The sequence below is a fragment of the Elephas maximus genome, chromosome 19, assembly GCF_024166365.1.
Source record: "Elephas maximus indicus isolate mEleMax1 chromosome 19, mEleMax1 primary haplotype, whole genome shotgun sequence".
In the NCBI taxonomy this organism is placed as follows: Eukaryota; Metazoa; Chordata; class Mammalia; order Proboscidea; family Elephantidae; genus Elephas; species Elephas maximus.
Genome location: NC_064837.1, coordinates 70,062,621 through 70,075,790, shown reverse-complemented (window position 1 = coordinate 70,075,790; position 13,170 = coordinate 70,062,621). Strand labels below are relative to the sequence as shown.

General features: G+C 50.5%; 1 protein-coding gene across 10 annotated transcripts in view; it reads right to left on the bottom strand.

The window, feature by feature from the left end:
• Positions 1-13,170, bottom strand: part of CARD14 (caspase recruitment domain family member 14) — a 51,581-nt gene that overhangs the window by 12,985 nt on the left and 25,426 nt on the right. For 8 of the 10 annotated variants that reach the window (XR_007513948.1, XR_007513949.1, XM_049858970.1 and 5 more), the window contains 6 exons: positions 12,319-12,468; positions 9,576-9,692; positions 7,652-7,770; positions 7,408-7,499; positions 5,317-5,419; positions 4,906-5,098 (listed from right to left, as the gene is read on the bottom strand). Coding sequence is in view for 8 of the 10 variants with exons in the window: in XM_049858970.1 (XP_049714927.1) it covers positions 4,906-5,098; positions 5,317-5,419; positions 7,408-7,499; positions 7,652-7,770; positions 9,576-9,692; positions 12,319-12,468 (774 nt within the window). In the remaining 2 variants the exon portion in view is untranslated. The remainder of the gene's footprint in view (positions 1-4,905; positions 5,099-5,316; positions 5,420-7,407; positions 7,500-7,651; positions 7,771-9,575; positions 9,693-12,318; positions 12,469-13,170) is intronic. The other 2 variants (XM_049858973.1, XM_049858974.1) reach the window with 2 other exon arrangements.

Here is a 13,170-nt window from a genome sequence, read left to right as displayed (position 1 = left end):
ATGTCTTCTATAACCCAGTCTTTTTTGAGCGAGGTATTGTTCAATTTCCAAGTATTTGATTTTTTTCCCCTGATTTTTCTGTTATTGATTTCTACTTTTATGGCCTTGTGGTCTGAGAAGATGCTTTGTAAAATTTCCATGTTTTGGATTCTGCAAAGGTTTGTTTTATGACCGAATATGTGATCTATTCTAGAGAATGTTCCACGTGCACTAGAAAAAAAAGTATACTTTGCAGCTGTTGGGTGTTCTGTACAAGTCTACGAGGTCAAGTTGGTTGAACGTAGCAATTAGGTCTTCCGTGTCTCTATTGAGCTTCTTGCTGGAAGTCCTGTCCTTCTCTGAAAGTGGCGTGTTGAAGTCTCCTACTATAATTGTGGAGGTGTCTATCTCACTTTTCAGTTCCATTAAAGTTTGTTTTATGTATCTTGCAGCCCTGTCACTGGGTGCATAAATATTTAATATGGTTATATCTTCCTGGTCAATTGTCCCTTTAATCATTATGTAGTGTCCTTCTTTATCCTTTGTGGTGGATTTAACTTTAAAGTCTATTTTGTCAGAAATTAATATTGCCACTCCTGCTCTTTTTTGATTGTTGTTTGCTTGATATATTTTTTTCCATCCTTTGAGTTTTAGTTTGTTCGTGTCTCTAAGGTGTGTCTCTTGTAGGCAGCATATAGACAGATCGTGTTTCTTTACCAAGTGTGAGGCTCTCTGTCTCTTTATTGGTGCATTTAGTCCATTTACATTCAGCGTAATTATAAATAAGTATGAGTTTAGTGCTGTCATTTTGATGCCTTTTTGTGTGTGTTGTTGACAATTTCATTTTTCCACTTACTTTTTTGTGCTGAGACATTTTTCTTTGTAAATTGTGTGTTCCTCATTTTCATAGTGGTTGAATTAATGTTTGCTGAGTCGTTATGTTTTTCTTGGTTTTACTTTGAGTTATGGAATTGTTAGACTTCTTTGTGGTTACCTTAATATTTACCCCTATTTTTCTAAGTAAAAACCTAACTTGTATCATCCTATATTGCCTTGTTTTCCTCTCCATATGGAAGATCTATGCCTCCTATAGTTAGTCCCTCTTTTTGATTATTGTGATCTTTTACATAATAACTTCAATGATTTCCTGTTTTGAGCATTTTTTTCTTTTTAAAATTAATTTGTTGTGATTTCCCCATTTGAGTTGATACCAGGATGGTCTGTTCTGTGACCTTGTGTTGTGTTGGTATCTGATACTATTGATTTTCTGACCAAACAATTTCTTTTAGTAATTCTTGTACCTTTGGTTTGGTTTTTGCAAATTCTCTAAGCTTGTGTTTATCTGTAAATGTTTTAATTTCATCTTCATATCTGAGAGGGAGTTTTGCTGGATATATGATCCTTGGCTGGCAGTTTTTCTCCTTCAGTGCTCTATATATGTCATCCCATTGCCTTCTTGAATGCATGGTTTCTGCTGAGTAGTCTGAACTTATTCTTATTGATTCTCCTTTGTAGGAGACTTTTCTTTTATCCCTGGCTGCTTTTAAAATTTTCTCTTTATCTTTGGTTTTGGCAAGTTTGATGATAATATGTCTCGGTGATTTTCTTTTTGGATCAATCTTGTATGGGGTTCGATGAGCATCTTGGATAGATATCCTTTCGTCTTTCTTGATGCCAGGGTAGTTTTCTGCCAGCAGATCTTCAACTATTCTCTCTGTATTTTCTGTTATCCCTCCCTGTTCTGGAACTCCAATCACACGCAAGTTATTCTTCTTGATAGAGTCCCACATGATTCTTAGGGTTTCTTTTTTTTTTAATTCTTTTGTCTAATTTTTCTTCAGCTGTATTGGTGTCAATTGCTTTATCCTCCACCTCCCCCACTCTGCATTCCAATTGCTCGATTCTGCTCCTCTGACTTCCTGTTGAGTTGTCTAATTCTGTAATTTTACTGTTAATCTTTTGGATTTCTGAATGCTGTCTCTCTATGGATTCTTGCAGCTTGTTAATTTTTCCACTGTGTTCTTGAATAATCTTTTTGATTTCTTCAGCTGCTTTATCAGTGTGTTCCTTGGGTTTTGCTGTAGATTGCCTTATTTCATTTCTGAGGTCATCTCTGATGTCTTCAAGCATTCTGTAAATTAGTTTTTTATATTCTGCATCTGGCAATTCCAGGATTGTATCTTCATTTGAGAAAGATTTTGATTCTTTAATCTGGGGAGTTGTAGAAGCAATCATGGTCTGCTTCTTTATGTGGTTTGATATCGACTGCTGTCTCCAAGCCATCTATAAGACATTCTAATGATTTATTTTATATTTGCTCACTGAGTCTTATCTTGTTTTATTTTCTTTCAATATACACAGATGGGCTACTAGATTGCACTGTCTTGATTGTTGTAGCCTTTGAATCACTTATGTCCTATTACCAGCTGGTTTGGGCTGTTACCAGATATATAAGCCTAAGAGTCCATTCACTATTCTTGAATAGGATCAGCTTAGGTGTTCTGATTTTGGGTCACCAAGTGTGTGGTGTAGACTGTCACCTATTAACTTAGAGGAGTAGTGGTGATAGTTGTGTGCACCAGATTCTAGTAGCAATAGGGGGTCACACTCTGGGGGGCAGGATGCTGATAGCCTTCCCCTACGTGCCACTGAGGTAGGTGTGTCTCTATTCCTAAAGCACTTTGGTGGGTGGGCTCTGCAGCTGTACCTTAGGCACCCAATGCATGTACCTCTAAAGATTGGTAGGTGTCAGTATCCTCAGACCCCTTTGGCAGGTGGCTAGGTGGTTTGGGTGGAGCTTCAGCCCTCAGTTCCCCGCTGTGGATCAGTGAGGTCTCTATTTAATAGATAGAGCTATCAAACCTAGAAAACTTGTCTTTCCAGTGATCTGCTAAAACAATTACAGTCAGATCTCTCTCAGAGTTTCCTTTGCATTATAAAGCCACCTTGTTTTCCGTAAGGATGAAAGCCAAAGACTGTGGATCTCATATGCTTAGCTGGAGCTGGTTCTGTATTCTTGTTCCAATTTCGGGAAGTCAGGGAAGGATTCTTTGTCCCTGGGTTTTTAGTAGCTGCTTCTCTCAGGCCAGGAGAATGGGTTAGGAAAAGACAAAAAAAAAAAAGAAACCGCAGAGCACTTCACTCCCTGGCCCAGGAAATTCCAATGTTAATGAAGCCGCCTGGAGCAGGGAGGGGAGGGATCAGATAGATAGGAGAGAGTAGCACCCAGCAATATAGACAAAGTTACTTATCTTGCTTGGTGATGACTGTTTTATCTGAGATTCCCGAGGGGCGCGTAGCCTGTGTGCATTGGCTGGGTCGAGATTGCCCCCAAGGTTCAAGCCCCTGTCCCGTGCTTGTGCTGTCTCAGAAGCCCTGGTCAGCTCCTCTGCTCCCAGTCCAAAGCCCAGTACCAGGGTTCCCCAGCTGGGACACCACACTCCAGGCTCCAAAACCAGTTGCTGCCTCCCGATGACTTCTCCTCCTGTCAGCCACGTCATTGCACTGCCTGCATGTGCTGGCTGGGCTTCCCCCGAGTTCACTTCAGGGGGCTAGGGCTGCGTCCCGTGTTCGCGCCGTCTCAGGAAGCCGTGCTCAGCTCCCCTGTGCCCAGTCCAAAGCCCGGCACCAAGGTTTTCTGACTAGGACGCTGGCTCCAGGCTCTAAAAACAGTTGCTCCTTCCCCATGGTTGCTCGTTCTCTTGTTAGCCGCGTCAGTGTGCTGCCTGCTTGTGCTGGCTGAGTCTCTACCGAGGTTACCCCAGGGAGCTAGGGGTTAGGGCTGTGTCCCGTGCCTGCCCCGCTTCAGCAAGCCGCAATCGGCCCCGCCACTCGGCACCAGGGAACTGGGAGGGCTCAAGGCTGTGGAGCGGGACGCCAGTTCCAGAGGTGGTCACTGCTTCAGGGAGCAGCTTTTCCCTCCCCTGTCACTCAGGTCAACTCTTTAGATTTGAGTTTGATGGTCAGGGTTCATAGATTGTCATGTATGTGATCGATTCACTTGTTTTTCCGAGTCTTTGTTGCAAGAGGGATCCGAGGTAGCGTCTACCTAGTCAGCCATCTTGGCCCCCTGAAGATACATTTTTAATGCTGTTAGAAGTGAATTCAGCCCATTAGGATATCAGGGTGTCTCCCCAAAGTTATAAAATCTTGAGAGGACTTGAGAAAGGTACCGCAGGGCTTTTTGTATTGTGTGGCTTGGAGAATAGGGGATTACACTTATATTAGGAGCTTGATGTGTAGATCATTTAAGACAAACGAGAGCTCAACACGTGGACAGCCTATCCCCAGACAGAAACCAGTGGGGCTCAAGGGCCTCCCAGCCAAGGGGCACAGCCCCATCGCTCCCTAATTTTCTCCTCCCCTTCTCTCCCTGCACCTGCCTACTCCCCTGCCCCCTTCCAGAGCAATGGGGTGAGTACCAGGCACGGCGGGAAGCCTGTTTGCACAATTTCTTGGTATTTTTGAAAGCTTGAAATTTAATACTTCTGTTTTTAGGTCACAGCACCCTCCCCCCCACCCGATATATAATCACTTGATAATAGTTAAGTTGCACGTTGATGTTTTCTGCAGGTTTATGTATTTTTTAGAATAAAAAGGCTTCAAAAATGCCCCTGTCAAGTGGCCTTAGGGAAAGACCCAGGGCCCCATCTGCCTCCCAGCAGCCTCTTCTCTACATTTTACAATCCAGCCACAGGGAGGGAGGCTCAGAGGCACTGTGAGGTTAAAGGGTCCCGGGTTGGGGGAGGTGGCTGGGCTCCACCAGGAATCAGTCTCTCTCTATAATGAGTGCACACTGCAGAATCGGCCCAAGAAGGAGGTGGGCAATCGGTAACACGTCCTTGTCAAAGCAGATCTAAGGGTGCCCGGGTGAACTGCGCCAGCCACCCGCTGACCTCCCTGAGGCTGTGGGCTGGTCCTGCTCACCATCACAATCTGGGTGCCTGGGCGCAGCGCCATCTCATCTGCCGCCGAGCTGGGGGTGACCCGGTGGATGAAGATGCCCGTGCGGTTCCCACCAATGATGCTGATCTGCTCCAGCAGCGCGTCCCCCTGGAAGGCCAGCACTGTGATCTGGCTCAGGATCCTGCGGGCTGGCCGCCGCCGCACAGGCACACTGCTGCCGGAAGGACAGGGCCGGCGGGTGGAGATGACCCACACCACAGGCAGCGTAGACGTAGGGGTACCCGTGCACCAGGTGATCCCCCACCCCAGCATTCTGGAATTCTCCATCCCCCTGCGATGACCCCGTCCTCAGGACACAGTCGGCAGGCCCCGGCCACAGCTCCCCAACCAGCCACCCAGGAGGAGAGAGACTCCTCACCTGTCCTCACTCACCTGTCTGAGACATAGAGGCTGCCAGGGAAGGGCTGTGAACCACCCTCTGCCTCAGGAAGGCCTTGAGGGGAGCCAGGAGCTGACAGGCTGAGCTCAGGCGAGGCTGCGAGGTGAGGTGAGGGACAACCTCAGCACCCTATCCACCCCCACCTAAGCACCCCAACCTGACCCGGCTTTCCCATTTTCTGAGACTGAGGCTCCTCTTCCTCCTCCCTCTCCTTGCTGCTCAGAACGTTCACTCCATCTTCTCTAAAATCAGGGGACAGGCAGGGGCTTGGCACACATTGTATTGTTTTTTAATATTTGGGTTAGTTGCCAACATTTTAAAAGATGGAGATTTCGCCCAAAGTCTGATTCCTGGCTTCACTTGAAAAATCTAATCTGGCGTGTGTTTCCATGTGGGCTGCGTTTCTGCAGGGTTTGTACTTCTGCACAGATCTGCGCTCCTGCCTGGGCCTGCGTTTCTGCACGGTCCTGCATTTCTGCCTGGGCCTGTGTTTCTGTCTGGGCCTGCATCATCATACGGGCCTGCGTTTCTGTACGGTCCTGCGTTCCTACCTGAGCCTGTGTTTCTGCACGGTCCTGAGTTCCTGCCTGGGCCTGCATTTCTGCGTGGGTCTGTGTGTCTGTACGGTCGTGCATTTCTGTGTGGCAGCGATCCCTGTCCCTGGCCGGTGGCTGCCTCTTGCGTACCCCAGGCCACTCTGCTGGCCACAGCGAGCCCTAATGTGGCAGTCCCAGGACCAGTTGCTCCCAGGGTCCCCCAGCTCTAGCATTTTAATATGCAGCCTGAGAGGCAAATGGTGTGCCCCCAGCTCAGAGAGCAGCCCCCAGAGGTCTGTGGCCATGCTTCTCAGCTCAAAACTCCCCACAAGGACAGACAGCCAGCAGAGACTTCACCGCTGTGGGTGGCCTTGTGCCGGCTTGCAGGTAAAAACCCATTTGTCATTTATTTAAAGCCAAATGGAAATGTGCATTTGAAGGCAATCCCACTAAAAGTGTATGAAAACAAGGTATTATATAGAATTCCGGCCAACAAAAATGAAAGAGGAGTACGCCTTCCACACCCACGGTCTCAGGCCAGCAAACGCGTGCCTTTGGTGCCTAGGGTGGACCCTTTCAGCTTGTCCCTGTTTCCAGAGGTAACGCAGAGTCTGCAGAGGGGCCCCACGTGACCTACAGAGCAATTGTCCCCGCCTCAAAGGCCGCTGTCCCCAGAGGCATGGTGCATGCGCACAGGTGGGGGAGTAAGGAGGCCGTGCCTGTGAGCTGTGGTCTTGAGGAGGAGAGGTACCCACCCCCAGGGAAGATCTCCACAGGCAGGCACACCCTGTGTCATGTGTCCCAGCCACTGAGACCCTACCACTGTCACCTCCTGAAATCAGTGGGGGCCCAAGTGTCCACAGATGGAAGCAGGGAGGGCCAGGGGCAATGCGAGAGAGTGTGTCTATGAGAGTGTGTGTGTGTGTGTGTGTGTGCGTGAGTATATTTGTGTGTGTGTGAGCATGTGTAAGTGTGACCACGTGTGTGTCTGTGTTGAGAGTGTGTGGGTGTGTGAGAAAGTGTGTGTGTAAGTTATGTGTGAAAGTGTGTGTGTGTATGAGAATGTGGGAAAATGTGTGTATGTGTGAGAGAGTGCATGCATGCATGTGTATCTCTGTAATTGTGTGTATGAAAACGTGTCTGTGTGAGAGTCTGTGTGTCTCTGTGAGTGTGTGCGTGTGCATGTCTGTGTGTCTCTGAGTGCGTGTGTGTGTGCGTGGGCATGGGTGTGTGAATGTGTGTATGCATGCGTGTGTGAGTCTGTGCGTGTGCGTGTCTATAGCTCTCTGAACTTGGATCTGACTTGGATGTGGGCATGCACACAGGTCCCTCAGCCTCCAGGTGGAGTCAGGCAGACCCTCGTAAGGGATGGCAGCCATGTATCTGCTGGAGTGCCAGCACTCTGAGCAGTGGCAGGTTCCCTCCTCCTGCCCATCCCTGGAGAGAGACCCAGCCATCTCACCTGCCCGCCTGAGCTCCCTGCTCCCCACTCTGCCTGCGCTGCTCCAGGAGGTGGCGGGATCAAGGTTCAAGGTGGGGTTTGCTCACCTGCCTTGTCTAGGATCTCATAGTCCAGGTCCACATCGTCCTCCCTGTCCCCTGGGGAGGCTCCCAGCTCTGCCTCCAGAATTTCCGGGAAGCTTTTGGATGGCAGAAGAAGAAGCCTCAGACTGGGAACCCCCAGCTCCTTCCCAGCCCAGAGGCCAGTGGCAGAGCTGCCCACGCGACCCCCAGCTGGTCCAGTCTAGGCAGTCTCCCTCCGTGTGGGACCCCGGCAGTGCGCCCTCTCTACCTTAAAGACAAGGGGTCCTCTCGGAGGTCTTCTGTGGCCCGCTTGTACAGAGACCATTGGCTGGGTGGCACCGGGCTGCTGGAGCGGAAGCTGGACATGGCGCTCAGGTCGGACGAGAGCTGAGAGGGGAGGTGGGGGACAGAGATGAGAGCCCAAACTTGGTGACGCCCACAGTCATGATCAGGTCCACTCCCAGAACTCTGACCCTGGTCCACATGGATGCTGCTCATAAGCCCCCATCATGCTCACACTCACACACCTCGCCCCGGAGAGCACGCCCCAGCCTCTAACGGTGCATGGGGAGGAGGGAGGGGAAGGAACAGCGTAGCCTGACATCACATTAATCGAGCATCTGCTATGTGCCAGATACTATATTACTGCTTTCCATGTTTTCTATAGCCTCGTTCTTGAGAGAAATCTATAAGGTGGGTATTATTGTCTCATTAGGAGTCCCTGGGTGGCACAAATAGTTAAGTGCTCAACTACTGAGAGGACAGTGGTTCAGACCCACCCAGAGGTGCCTCAGAAGAAAGGCCTGGTGATCTTTTTCCAAAAGGTCATGGCCTTGAGAACCCTATAGAGCACAGTTCTACCGTGATGCACATGGGTTCGCTGTGAATCAGAATTGGCTTGACAGCAGCTGTTTTTTTTTTTTTTTGTTATTGTTTTGCTTTACAGGTAAGGCAGCCAAGGCTCAGAGAGGCTAATTACTAATTAGTGAGGTGCCCCAGCCAGTGAGGGGAGGACCCAGACGTGGGACTGCTTTCCACTGGCTACCCATGGGGAGGGGAAGCTGCATTCAAACCCACACTGGCAAGGTGTTCCAGCCAAAATGCAGACACAGCACTGGAGGACACCAGGTGTGTGGCAGGTGGCCCCCAAATGAGTAGATCTGAATTCAGCACCTGTCTTAACAGGTATTTCCTCAGCACCTACTATGTGCCCAGCCATTTGCCCATGTTGGGCATACACATGAGGACAGGTGATATCCTTGGAGGGCAGGGGGACCAACAGGCAAATACAGAAGAGTGTAGTCTAGCAAGGACACCAGGGACATGGGTGTCATGGCAGGGCAGGGTGGTCAGGGGGACTTCCTGGAGGAAGTGGCATCTAAGCTGAAAGAGCAGAGGTGGCCAGGTGGAGGAGGGGGCAGGGCACACAGAGCAGAAGGGAGAGGAGGTGGGGTGTGGAGGAGCGACCCACTCAGTGTGGCTAGGTTCTAAATTCCAGGTGAGGAGGGTGCAAGAGAGGAGGCTGGACAGGGGTGCTCTGGGAGCTAGTGAGGGTCACCGGGGACCAAAAATAATTTGTCGTGAGCCGGTTCTGGGCACTGAGGCTCCCTACCCCCCAACCACCACCTCTAAAAAGAAGTCACAGCTGGACTTTTGACCTGGGGGCACTGGGGAGCCATGGAAGATTGTAAACAGGGAAGGCGCCTGATCCCATCAGCCTAGGATTTGGACTGCTCAGGCCCTGAATGTAGTTAAGGTGTGTGTGTGCAGATCTCTGGAGGAGAAATGCGTAGCTTTCTGGATTCTCCATGGGGTCGGTGAGCAGGCCAGGCTCAGCGGGGAACTGGGGACGAGGAACATTCCAGAAAGGAAGCTCCAAGGTCCAAACAGCGGTGACAAAGCGGCGCTGCTTCCCACCGCCTCTCGCCCTTTGTCCCAGGCAGTGACCCTGCTGCCCCACCCTGAGGTCCTGGATGCCAGGGCCCGGGCGCTCACACCTGCTCTGTCCTTGACCAAAGGGGGAGAACAGAAATGCAGGGACCCAGGCTCTGGAAGCTCAATGAGGTGGAACCTCAAGGACAGCCTGTTATTGAGAGGGGCACCAACCCATCCCTGCTGCAATGAGCAGAAAGAAGCTCCCCTCCGTCCAGGGTGGACCAGATTGCGCTGAGGAGGGGCCAGGGACGCAGTACCTCAATGGAGCTGAGGGGGCCACTGGCACTGTCCTCCCGTGGGCATATGGCATACATCCGGACCAGCCGCTGCTTGCCCCGTGCACAAGGATCCTGGGGCCCAGCGTCCAGCTTGGCCTGCCAAGATGGTGATGGGCTGGTTAGTTCAGGATGGTTCCCCCTGGTTGCTCTCAGGTTCCTACCCGGTTACCACTACCCATTCCTGCCCTCGTGGGCAGGCCTCCTCTCATCAGCACCCAGGAAAACCACTTCGTCCCTGTCCTCCACCCAGGGCCGTTAAAAAGAAAGGCCTGAGACCCGGCCTCACAGAAGCTGCTGCCAAGAGAGTGGAGCTGCCAGCCTGAGAAGTGGTAGTTCAATTCTTCTAGAGAATTCTGTTAGAGAAGGTTGTTCCCTACTGGTTATAAAAACCATATGTGGACAAATATTGTATAAGACCACTATTATAAGATCTTGAGAAATAGTAAACCTGAGAAGAACACATACTTTTGTGGTTACGAGGGGGGGAGGGAGGGAGGGTGGGAGAGGGTTTTTTTATTGATTAATCAGTAGATAAGAACTGCTTTAGGTGAAGGGAAAGACAACACTCAATACATGGAAGGTCAGCTCAATTGGACTGGACCAAAAGCAAAGAAGTCTCCGGGATAAAATGAATGCTTCAAAGCTCAGCGGAGCAAGCGCGGGGGTCTGGGGAACATGGTTTGCGGGGACTTCTAAGTCAATTGGCAAAATAATTCTATTATGAAATCATTCTGCATCCCACTTTGAAATGTGGCGTCTGGGGTCTTAAATGCTAACAAGCAGCCATCTAAGATGCAGCAATTGGTCTCAACCCACCTGGAGCAAAGGAAAATGAAGAACACCAAGCCCACATGACAACTAAGAGCCCAAGAGACAGAAAGGGCCACATGAACCAGAGACCTACATCATCCTGAGACCAGAAGAACTAGTTGGTGCCCGGCCACAATCGATGACTGCCCTGACAGGGAGCTCAGCAGAGGACCCCTGAGGGAGCAGGAGAGCAGTGGGATGCAGACCCCAAATTCTCATAAGAAGACCAAACTTAATGGTCTGACTGAGACTGGAGGAATCCCGGCGGTCATGCTCTCCAGACCTTCTGTTGACACAGGACAGGAACCATCCCTGAAGACAACTCATCAGACATGAAAGGGACTGGTCAGCGGGTGGGAGAGAGACGCTGATGAAGAGTGAGCTAATTATATCAGGTGTACACTTGAGATTGTGTTGGCAACTCTTGTCTGGAGGGGGGATGGGAGGATAGAGAGAGAGGGAAGCCGGCAAAATTGTCAAGAAAGGAGAGACTGAAAGGGCTGACTCAAGACGGGGAGAGTAAGTGGGAGTAGGGAGTGAGATGTATGTAAACTTATATGTGACAGACTGATTGGATTTGTAAACGTTCACTTGAAGCTTAATAAAAGTTATTATATAAAAAAAAAAAAAAAAACCATATGTGCTCCACGGAGGAAACCAAGGGGAAAACAACTGATGAGAGCAGAAAACGAAATCCACCCAGCACCCCACAGGAGTCCCTGGGTGGTGCCCACAGCTAATGTGCTCAACCGCTACCCGAAAGGCTGGGGGTTCAAGGTGCCTTGGAAGAAAGGCCTGGTAATCTACTTCCAAAAATCAGCCATTGAAAATCCTATGGAGCACAGATTTACTCTGACACACGTGGGGTGGCCATGAGTCTGGGTCGACTTCATGGCAACTGGCTTTTTCTTTTATTAAATCCCACCACTCAGAAATAACACTGTTAGCATTTTAGTGTCTGTCCTCCCAGTCATTCACACACACACACACACACACACACACACACACACAAAGAAGCCCCGGTAGCAAAATGGTTAAGCGCTCTGCAGCTAACCCAAAGGCTGGCGTTGGAACCCCTACCCTGTGGCTCTGAGGGAGAAAAGACCTGGTGATCTGTTCTCGTAAAGATTATAGCCTAGGAAACCCTATGGGACAGTTCTGCTCCATCCCATGGGGTTGCTATGAATCAGAATCCACTTGAGAGCACCTAAGAATAACCATATACATATATATATACATATATGATCGATATAGATATTCAAACATGGTGATGTGGGGAGCTGCCAGGGGTGGGGTGGTGAGGAAGGGCAGGCGGCCCCCATGGGAAGAGGTCTGATAGCGACCCCCCCAGGCCCCTGGGCACCTGAAGCTGGAGGCAGTGCCTTCAGGAACCATAACTGAGGGGTTACAGTAATTTCAGCTGTTTGGAAACAGCCCTCCCTCTCAGCCCGCCTCTGCGGATGGCTCAGCTCTTAGATGGTGGACGTTCATTCGTTTCAGGAATGCACAGCCTAAAAGTAAGCAGCTGCCTGCACGGTTTCAGAGCCACTTTCTTCACCCAACTCCACACTTTTCGGGTTCCAGAGCCTTCTGCTGAGCTACCCAGTCTATAACATGACAATGCTGCCACAAACAGAGACCCAGGAGTAGACTCGGCTTGCCCAGGTGGCCATCGTCGACGTCCTCCTACACATGGGATGGGATGCACTGAGCTGCCGCTTCCCCTGCCCCACCTCCCGCACATCTGTCTTCCCACAGCCAGCCCACCTCCACCTCCTGCACACCTGTCACCCGGTAGCCAGCCCCACCTCCCGCACCCACCACCCACATCCCCAGCCCCACCTCCCGAGCCCACTATGAGCAACCCTGCTCCGCAGCCCTCACGCCAGGGCCTTAGCAGGGAAGCACTCACCCCGCTTGGCGAGTCCGTCTGCAGCTTGCGGAGCTGTTTGCGCAGCTCGCAGACTTCCTCCGTCAGCGCAAACAGTTTTCTGCGGAGCGAGTCCTTCTCCGTCAGCCCCTGGGAGATCTCCATTTGGGCCTGGTCTCTGGCTGCGTATGCCTGGGAGCCAAGAGGCAGCAGGAGCCCACACGTTAAACACTTAAAGAAGACGGGCCAACAGGACAAGCAAGGAGAGACTCTGCCAAAGCAAGTGACCCTGTTTCTTTTCTGCGTTTGATAAGAACTCATCCAGCGGGCACCAACGCAGGCTTCGCTCTGAGATGTACAAACCCGCATGGATGTACAACGCAGGCGGGTGTGTGCAGTTTTAAAAGAATTCAATATTTGGAGCTCTTGGTACTTGGAGTCCCTGGGTGGTGTACATGGTCAACACGCTTGGCTGCTAACCAAAAAATTGGAGGTTCGAGTCTACCCAGAAGCACCTTGGAAGAAAGGCCTGGTGATCTACTTCCGAAAAATCAGCCATTGAAAACTCTGCGGAGCACAGTTCTGCCCTGACACGCATGGGGGCGCCATGAGCATGGGTGGATGCGATGGAAACTCGTATCGGAACATGAAGTGGAGGCTCTGTTTCTCAGACGTCATGTTGTTGTTGTTGTTAGGTGCCCTCGAGTCGGTTCCGGCTCATAGCGACCCTCTGCACAACAGAACAAAACACTGCCCAGTCCTGCGCCATCCTCACAATCGTTGTTATGCTTGAGCTCATTGTTGCAGCCACTGTGTAAGTCCACCTCGTTGAGGGTCTTCCTCTTTTCCGCTGACCCGGTACTCTGCCAAGCGTGATGTCCTTCTCCAGGGACT